We start from the raw sequence: 10,189 nt of genomic DNA on the forward strand, positions 1-10,189 counted from the left end.
ATAGAAGTATGTCGTTTAAGTTATCAGAACATCAAAAATGGTAAAGGCAAAAAAGAACTTTTCATGCTCAAATTCTAAACCCATGTAATTTAAACTAAGAGAAGGACAAAAAAAAAGAATAGAAAAAACCGAATCCGAAAAATGAATTGTCACAATAAACTTTGAAGAGATTAGCACTGAAGTGAATATTAGATACATGAACTCATTCTAGCTCAAATTCTATACCTATGCGACTAAAACTAACAGAACAACAAAGAATTTTATAATAAAAACGACCCACATCCCAAAAAGAAATTGTCATAATAGAGTTAACATTCTAATACACACAAAAAATGATTTCACAATGAGCTTCAAAGAGATTAACATTGAAGTAAATACAACATAGATGAATCTTCTCCAGCTCAAATTCTATAATCATTTCATTTAAGCTATCAGAACAATAATAATGGTAAAAACAAACAAACTCACATCCCCAAAAGGAATTATTCACAATGAAGTTTCAACATATACTTACACGAGCTTCAAAGGAACCTATACCAGCCTCTATATTTGCATTTTCTTGTTTACTTTTTCTTTAGGTATGAGTGAAAAGTACAATTTAAACTTATGTATGTTGATCGGTGCTCCCTTTATTTCCATAAAAATTGATCAATTGATACGCCTGTTAATAGAAAAAATAGTATAATATTATCACTTTTAAATCTCATAGATGTAATATCTAAAGTCAAAGTCATATAACTTGCAGATATATTATTGTCCTTTACTCATAAATAATCAAGAGTTATACAGTATGTTAACAGAACAGAAAAGATAACAGATACACGTGAAAAAAACTAACTTGGCTTTAGAATTAAAGAGTAATAAAGTAAAACCTGAAGATATCTGATTGAACTGAAGAATATCAAAAAATGTTACATAGATCAGATATATAGAACTATGAAATCACAACCCCTTTTAAATGACTATTAGCTTGAATAGATGGAGATAACTAAAGGTAGAGCTACATTAAAATATGCATGGAGTTCCACAAGCTATGATAGAAACATTTAGTATTTTAGGGGTAGAGTAACAACAACACTTCAATACTACTTTTTTTTCCCTTTGACAACTTCAATAGCTAGAAACCTAATGCTATAACATAGACTTACATATTGTAGCATATATTTGCTTTTAAAGTAAAAAGAAGTACTGGTCTTTGTATTTCCATACATGCAAAGCTATGAAAGATAAATAGTGAACCAAAAATCACACTATGATATAAGTACATGAGATACCTATTTGTAAAGGGATATGAAGGAATTTTTATTACCTACAAATTTACTTGGATCCATGTAAAACTGCAAAAAAGAGATTTCTTTATGGGATTGTTCTTCCATATGGTAATGTATAGTCATCGCTGAACCTTAAGAATAGCCACCAGTCCCTTCAACCTACAAGGAAAACCAGTAATAATGCAACAACAACCATTATCCTAAACAGTCGTTGTGGAGGAATTATACGAGCAACAAATACTTGTAAGCAGTATGCAGTGATAGTACAAACCAAGACAGTGTAAAAACTAAAGAGGGGGAGCACATATTCTTTATCTAGTCCCTTAACAAACTCCTCGACAAAGCTTCTGTCGACACTCAACTTGTAAGAGTCAAGGTACCTGTCTTGTCACTGCACAACACATCCATTCCAGCCATTTCTTCAATAACACTCATTCTCTTGGTGATGGCATCCTGCTGGGAGAGCCTATGGGATCCAATGGCCATAGTTTATGACAACACATTAGGCATAGCAATTGGAATACCACCAATAAGTAGCACCAAGAGATTGTAAATTCCATCCCTGTACTTCTTCTGCTGGATTGGATACATGACAGTAATCTCAACCAGCATAACTATAGCAATGGAGCAGAAGCAAAAGTTTCCTATGGCTGTTAGCACATTCTGGAAATGACCAACATTGTTTGTATTGTCAAAGAAAGTGTGAACTCGTGTGGCAATGACAACAACTTAAAGGTAAACTTGTTTGCAGGTTGATGCAGAGAAAACATTGTCTCCAGGATTCTTTTTCACGGGAAGAAATTCTCATGTAAGGCAGATTGATCAATCTTTAAAGGATCACCTTCAATAAGACAAGCATCAGCAGGAACAATCTCTCCCAACTTGAAACTTATAATATCACCAGGCACTAGAATAGCAACTTGCTGATCACTCCAGCGCCTATCTCTAAGAACCTTCATTTTGGAGCAAGTCCAGCCATAAGAGTTGCAGAGGCATTTCCAGCATTGTTTTCTCCAATAAATATGATAGTTGAATTGATCACCAGCAAGCAAACAATACTAACAAAATCTTTCCAATCTGGGGGCTTTCCATCTCTATTAGCCAGTGCAATGGCCATGATAGCCGCCATCTCCATAACCCATGACAGATGATTCCACATAAGCCCAAGGAACTTTAGTATTTTTCTTTCTTTTTTCTCTTCCAACTTGTACGGTCCAAAGATTTGAAATCTGTTAGGTCCCTCATCTGAAGTCAGACCCTCTCGCAAACATCTCAGATGTTCAAACACTTATTCAATGGGGATTTTCTCCAGATCAAGAGTATCATTTTTATCTCTTTGAGGCTTATAGCTTTCNTTGTCTCCAGGATTCTTTTTCACGGGAAGAAATTCTCATGTAAGGCAGATTGATCAATCTTTAAAGGATCACCTTCAATAAGACAAGCATCAGCAGGAACAATCTCTCCCAACTTGAAACTTATAATATCACCAGGCACTAGAATAGCAACTTGCTGATCACTCCAGCGCCTATCTCTAAGAACCTTCATTTTGGAGCAAGTCCAGCCATAAGAGTTGCAGAGGCATTTCCAGCATTGTTTTCTCCAATAAATATGATAGTTGAATTGATCACCAGCAAGCAAACAATACTAACAAAATCTTTCCAATCTGGGGGCTTTCCATCTCTATTAGCCAGTGCAATGGCCATGATAGCCGCCATCTCCATAACCCATGACAGATGATTCCACATAAGCCCAAGGAACTTTAGTATTTTTCTTTCTTTTTTCTCTTCCAACTTGTACGGTCCAAAGATTTGAAATCTGTTAGGTCCCTCATCTGAAGTCAGACCCTCTCGCAAACATCTCAGATGTTCAAACACTTATTCAATGGGGATTTTCTCCAGATCAAGAGTATCATTTTTATCTCTTTGAGGCTTATAGCTTTCACCATCTTCGTAAACCAGCAGCAACAAGTCAAAAATTACGCAGAAAAAGGACAGATAATCAATTAACCAGACTACCACTATCTAAATAATTTTTATAAAATAATCATAGAATAAAACACATTAGCAAAGAAAGGTATGTTTAGAAGTTCTCTTCAATTCTCCCTAGGTTTACTTATGTTTACAATAATGTCTTCATTTACTTGTATCTCTAAAGAAATTTTTTTTTGTTAAGCTCAATATTCCTAGGGCTAATTTTGACGTTCAAATTATTTTCAATTTCTTCCACTAGATTGAAATTTCAGCAATAACAATCCCAAACTAATAAATTACTTCTAAACACAAAACAAAAATTCAATTAATTGGCTATTTTTAGTACTAGATGATTAGAAGAGAGTGAAAAGGAATTTTAGATGTATGAAATTGATACTTACGCTTGATGAAAATGGTTTTAAGCTTCAAATCTTCGATCTTCAGTTCCTCGATCGATCCCTAGTTCGTCAGCGTTTGCTCAACTCAACTCAGCTATTCCGATTTTGGAGAAGAGAATCAACTCATCTCTTTTGATTTTCAGCTCTTCTCTTCAGTCTTCAACTTCCTCTCTTCGATCTTCAGCTTCTGCTTTTCGATTTGAAGTTTTGGAGAAGAGAAATTATGTGCTTTTTCGTCTAGGAAAGAACTGCGTTGTGTTCTACTCTTGAGCGTTGTGTTCTAAGCCCCAATTTTTTTTCCAATTCCCAGATAAAAAAGTTTTTAATAATGTTTTATAATTTTTTTTGGCCAAAAATAATGGGAGGGGGAGTTGAAAATGTTGGAGGGAATCTAATATTTTAGTGAAAAAGTTTAGGCCACACTTCTAAAGTGTTGTTTTTACAATTATAAAAATAGGACCCTTTAAAAGTGTGGCCATAAATATACATAATTGTTGCCATTTATTTCATACTATGACAACGCTTATAAAGTGTAGTCTATATCATTAAAGGGTACACTTTTTAAGCGTTCCCAATATTATCGTTGTGAAAAGTTAAAAAATTAGGCTACATTTAAAAAGTGTTCCCAAAAATATATTAGGCAACACTTTTCAAGCGTTGCTCATATTTAGTGTAGCCGTAGCCCTAAAATGGTGTAGTGAAGCTATCAAATCCACCCAAACGACCAAAGTTCAATCTCAAGTAGAATTTTTTTTAGCTTAATATTGGCGCATTTAAATTTTTCAGCTTAATATTGGTGCATTCAAAATTTTCAAATCTTGGGTTCGACTCTACTTTTCAGGGTCTCTCACAGTAAAAAATTAGATAATCATTCATTCATTAACTCATTGATTACTTAACACATGTGTTATGTAACACGCACTACGATGTTTATACATTATATTGGTGCATGCATCTCATGCTTTCAGTTAGGCATAATATATAAATGTGCCCTTTAATTTGGCTTTAAATCACATTTATGCCCTTCAACTTTGGATGTGCACAAATAGACACTTAAACTTATATAAAGTTGAACAAATAGACACACATGTCCTACATGTCATTTTACATGTCATTTTTTGTCATACGTGGTGTCCTACGTGTATTTTGCCATGTAGGACTCATGTGTTTATTTATTTAAAAGTTAGATAGTTAAAGTGGTTGTTTGTGAATTATGAAAATTGGATGTCAAAATTAAAAGAGAAAAGACATAAAGACACCATCGAAGTTGTCCCATATTTGCATAAAGACACCTAAACTTTTGAAGTGTCCTATCACACCACTAAACAACTATATATCGTTGTAAATTGGCCATTTTTAGTCATTCCATCGTCTATGTAATGCGCGTGTTGCTCACTCTCTAGGTAACCCGACCCGACCCTTTTTTTTGAACAAAATTCGTGAACTCCTTTTCATTTCATTTCTCAACTTTTCCCTAAAAAATCAAACGAAATACACTGTGTTCTTGTTGTTGACGATAGTGTTGTTGTTGACATTCTCGTTGTTGATCATTGTTGATCGTTGTTGATGTGTATTTGTGAAGATTCTTGGAGATTGAAGGTCTAACAGGTTAGGGTTCTAAAATCTGCACTTTTTTTTCCGATTATTCTGATTTTATGGATTATTATAGTGTAGAAGTGTTAGAATCGACCTCCTACAGTTGCCATTGTTAGGATATTTTTGAGTATGTTGGGTAATCGACTTAGTTAGTGTAGGGTATTGTGTTATTGACTTAGTGCAACTGTTAGTGATTAGGGTTTTGTGATTGTGTTTTAGGTTAGGGTTAGATGTTATCCACTTAGTTCGAATCTTATTATTTGTCTCTTATACATTTGTAGACTTCAATTTGTACACTAACAACTGCTATTGTTAGTGTTTTTGTTCTGTTAGTACTGTTAAAGCTTAATGTTAGTGCTTTATTCTACTTTTGTTAGTTAGTGTTTCTGTTGTTGTTGTTTGTTAGTGATTATGTTTGTTGTGTACAACTTGTTAGAGTTAGTTATTGAAATGTGTGTTTGAATTGTGTTTGTTGTTGTTACATGATTTTTCAGGATGGCTTTTACTCTTATAACTTTAAGATGGTATCATGGGGGGGAAATAGATTTTGGTCCACCACCTAAATATATTGGGGGGCATGTGACAGAATTCTTAGATGTAGATGTTGATAGGATGTCTTATTTTGAGTTGAGGGACTACATAAAGGAACTAGGATATACAATAGATTGTGATTTTTTCATCAAGTGGGATGGGTTATTGGTCCTTGTTGATAATGATAAGGTTATATTTGACCTTTTCAATATGGTGAATGATGGGGATACAGTGAAGGTGTATGTTTTTCATGGGGTTAGTGAAGCTAATCAGGCCCCACTTGAATTGGAGTTTGTCCCCCATGTGACTGAAAGTGGGGTAGGTGAGGAATCTTTTAATGAGACTTCTAACCCTAATAATCAGCCTCCTACTTCTACTTTTCCTTCCATCCCTACAACTGGTCCTTCTGAAACTTCCAGCACTCCATTTGAAGCTCAGTCTTCTACTGTGCCTCCACCATCTCCTTCTATTGTGCCTCCTCCTTCATCTGATTATCCTATAATAGATGATGATCCAACTGATGATGAAGTGGAAGATGAATCAGGATCTGAAGGGGATACTAGTGAAGATACTGAGGTTGACAGTGATGTTCATCAAGAGTATGTAGATATAAGGGCAACCAAGAGGCATTTCAAAAGGTCACAAAGGAGAAGTAGGGGAACTACTTCAGATCAGATTAATGTTAATGAGAAAGGTCCAGATATAGGGTATGATGAGACAAATAATGGTATTAGGGAAAGCTTAGTTGGTAAGCTAGGAGGTGATGAACCTTATTATCTAAGTGATGAAGTTCCTAGCTTTGAAATAGATGGTGAAGAGGTTGATCAAGTAGTGCATAAACCTGTTAGGAGGAAGAAAACCCCAAATAGAGTTGTGTTTGATACAACTGCTGAAAAGATTGTTTGGGAATTAGGACTGGTTTTTGGAACTGTTGAAGAATTTAGAGTGGCAGTGACAAGATATGCAATCCAAGAACATATTCAAATTGAAAAATATGTAAATGAGCCTTGCAGAGTTAGAGTGAGATGTTGTAAAGAGAGTTGTCCTTGGTTGTTGTGTGCAAGTAAGGATAAAACTAGTGGAGATTTCATTGTTAAAACATACAACCCTATCCATAAATGTTTGACATCAACTCATAACTACCTGTGCAACTCAAAGTTTTTGGCCACCAAATACAAAGAAAGAATAACTCAACAGCCAAACATCAGCATTGTCTTGTTGCAGGACATTATTAGAAAGGAGTTGGATATTAATGTTGGTAGGACAACAGTGAGAAGAGCTAGGACTAGAGTGTTACAAGAGATCATGGGTGATCACATTGTGGAGTATGGTAGGATTTTTGATTATAGAGATGAAATATTAAGGAGTAATCCAGGTAGTACTTGTGTAGTGAAGGTTGGAGAAGATTCTGAAACTGGGCAGAAAATTTTTGAAGGATTTTATGTTTGCTTCAATGCTTTAAAGAAAGCATTTTTTGGAGGTGCTAGAAGGTTGATTGGTTTTGATGGGTGTTTTCTCAAAGGTGTGTGTAAAGGCCAGTTGTTAGTGGCAGTTTGTAGAGATGGAAACAACCAAATGCTCCCTATTGCTTGGGCAGTTGTTGAGGTTGAGAATCAGTATACCTGGACATGGTTTCTTGAACTAGTGAAGAATGATCTTGAACTTGGAGAAGGGCATCAACTATCCATCATTAGTGATATGCAAAAGGTAATTACTGATATCCATCTTACTATTTTATTGTTGTTGAGTTTTGCACTTTAATTGATTCTTTTTCTGTTATGTTGGTTTGTTAGGGACTAGAAATTGCTGTGGATACTTTATTGCCACTTGTTGAACATAGAAAATGTGCAAGACATGTTCTTGCCAATTGGTCAAAAAATTGGAAAGGAGTTAAAAGAAGAAGAGTGTTTTGGAGGATTGCTAAATCCACATTTGAAGCTGAGATGAAGGACAATATAGAGACAATGAGGAAATTAGGACAAGAAGGTTTGGATAATCTTTTATGGTACAATTTGAATACATGGTGCAAGAAGTATTTTGAAGAATATAACAAATGTGATGTTGTGGACAACAATATGGCAGAAAGCTTTAATGCTTGGATAGTGTCTGCAAGGTATAAAACCATCAATACAATGCTTGAGGAGATAAGGGTGAAGATGATGAAAAGAATTGGTGATTTGAGAGAGTTCTCAAACACTTTGATCACTGATATATCTCCTATGTCTTTAAAGATTTTGCAAGAAAACATTCAAAAGTCTATGCAATGTAACTTGACTTGGAATGGAGAAAGAGGTTTTGAGATTAAACACCATGGGTTTACACACACTGTGGACATTGTTAATAGGAGGTGTAGTTGCAGATCCTGGCAACTTAGGGGAATTCCTTGTCCTCATGGTGTTGCTGCCCTTCATTACAAAAACTTGGAACCAATCCATTATGTGGCTAGCTGTTATAGCAAGGAAACCTACCTCAGCACATATGCCCATTTTATTCAGCCAATGAATAACATGAAAATGTGGTCAACCTCAAATAATCCAATTGTAAAGCCACCAAAGATTAGAAAGTTGCCTGGAAAACCAGCTAAGGTTAGAAGAAAGGAAGCAGATGAAAGCAGAAAAACTGGAAAGTTGAGCAAAAGAGGTGTTGTAATGAATTGTAGCAAATGTGGCACACAAGGACACAATAAAAGAGGATGTCCTACAAGAAACCAAGCTGATCCAAGTCAATCAACTGAACCATGTTCTCAGGCAAGAAGTACTGGTCCAAGTCAGTCATCTGAACCATCTTCTCATACACAGGTACTTTTATTTGTTACTCTCAAATGTATGTTATATGTAGATGTACATATATTGATATATTAATATACAGGCTACTGAAAGTGGTAGAGGAAAAGGCACAGGAGCAACAAGAGGAAGAGCAACAAGAGAAAGAGCAAGTGGCAGAGGTGTTCCAGCTCAGTCACATGAAAATGTTACAAACACAGAGGTAATATATCTAATTATTATATCATTGTTAGATAATATAGATATGATTTAATATTTGATTTCAAAGTACAGACTGTAAATGGTAGAGGTAGAGGTAGAGGTATAGGTAGAGGAGCAGGATCAGGAAGAGAAATGGCTCAAGAAAGAAATGTGAATGAAGGACTAAGTAGAGGAAGAGGAATGACTCAACATAGTCAAACTAGTTCAGAAGCAAACTGCAGTAGAGGAGGCCTAGGAAGAGGGAAGAGACCAGTAGAACATGAGGACACTAGTGGAGGACAAACAAGACCTTTTAAAAGGCCAAGAATGGTAGGTGTTGGCATATACCAAGCTAAAGATGGATTTACAACTCTCAATGTAAGTTTACAACTATCAATGAAAGTTTACAATTGTCATTGCAAACCTAATTGTCAAATATTTGAGTGTGTATTTATTTGACTAAGCAACCTGGATTGCCAAGTAGAAGAGTCATCAATACTGGTACAAAAGTTACAAAGAGGGCTGATGTTGTCACTGGTGATATTGGCTACACACCAGTACGTGGATTCAAATGGAAGGGGAAGACAACTATTACCAGTAGCAACCTGGAAAGAATGAGGGATGAAAAGGTTATCCAAACTAGGTCTGTAGCTGCTGCTAATGCTGCTAATAGCCAAGGCCAAACAACTTCAAGTATAAAAACTTTTGTGCCATGGAAGTAGGGCATTTTGATGTTGTCTTGTTCATTTTGACAAACAAAATTTAACTATGCATATATTTGTGTTGTTTTTTATTGGAAACAAACTCAATTTTGGGTGTAACCAAACAAACTTGAATGGTTGGAATCAAACTCGATTATGAAGTCTTCTTTTTTGTCAGTTTTGTTATTGCCTTTTTAATTGTAATTGACATATTTGTGAAGCTTCTCAAATGGTTGCCACGATAATATAGATTAGAGAACCAAATACATTAACTAATTTTTCAAATCATAACAATTTCGACAACAAAGAACAAAATAACTTGAACATTCAACAAATTCTATCTTTCAAGTTACACACACCTACAACTAGCAAGATCAAGACAATTAGCTTCTAGGTACACACACCTACAATTTCAAAAATTTGAAAGTAACTAAACATGTCTATGGAAATTTTGGTTGCACACACCTACAACTTCCATCCTTCACATTCTTGGTTAGACTTAAACATAGAAAACACACAATAATGATCAAGACGATTAGCTTCAAGTTACAACATTTGCCCTTCTTTTTCTCCTTCATCATGACTTGGTTACTTTCAACACGACTTTCATAAGATGTCAATATTTCTTCCAACTCCTTAATTCTCTTTTCTAATCTCGGAATAACATACTCGGATCGTATATCAACTTCTTCTCGATCCCTCCATCTAAAGAGTTGCACGCATCCTCCTAAAATACGCAAAACACAAATTAAAGAAAAA

General features: G+C 35.2%; 1 protein-coding gene and 1 pseudogene across 1 annotated transcript; one reads left to right on the forward strand and one right to left on the reverse strand.

Annotated features, from left to right (window-relative positions):
• Positions 1-1,425: 1,425 nt before the first annotated feature.
• Positions 1,426-3,216, reverse strand: LOC107019342 (annotated as a pseudogene).
• A 5,644-nt stretch (positions 3,217-8,860) lies between these two features.
• Positions 8,861-9,451, forward strand: LOC107020055. The gene is made up of 2 exons (XM_027916820.1): positions 8,861-9,107; positions 9,197-9,451. Exons 1-2 carry the CDS (start codon positions 8,883-8,885, stop codon positions 9,449-9,451), a joined length of 480 nt encoding a protein of 159 aa, XP_027772621.1. The 5' UTR covers positions 8,861-8,882.
• The last annotated feature ends 738 nt before the right edge of the window (positions 9,452-10,189 follow it).

Source organism: Solanum pennellii, chromosome 5 (genome assembly GCF_001406875.1).
Source record: "Solanum pennellii chromosome 5, SPENNV200".
In the NCBI taxonomy this organism is placed as follows: domain Eukaryota; kingdom Viridiplantae; phylum Streptophyta; class Magnoliopsida; order Solanales; family Solanaceae; genus Solanum; species Solanum pennellii.

Coding starts and splice junctions, on each gene's coding strand:
- LOC107020055 (XM_027916820.1), top strand. CDS start 8,883: ATGGCTCAAGAAAGAAATGTGAATGAAGGACTAAGTAGAGGAAGAGGA. Junction 9,108..9,196: donor ATGGATTTACAACTCTCAAT/GTAAGTTTACAA, acceptor TTGACTAAGCAA/CCTGGATTGCCAAGTAGAAG.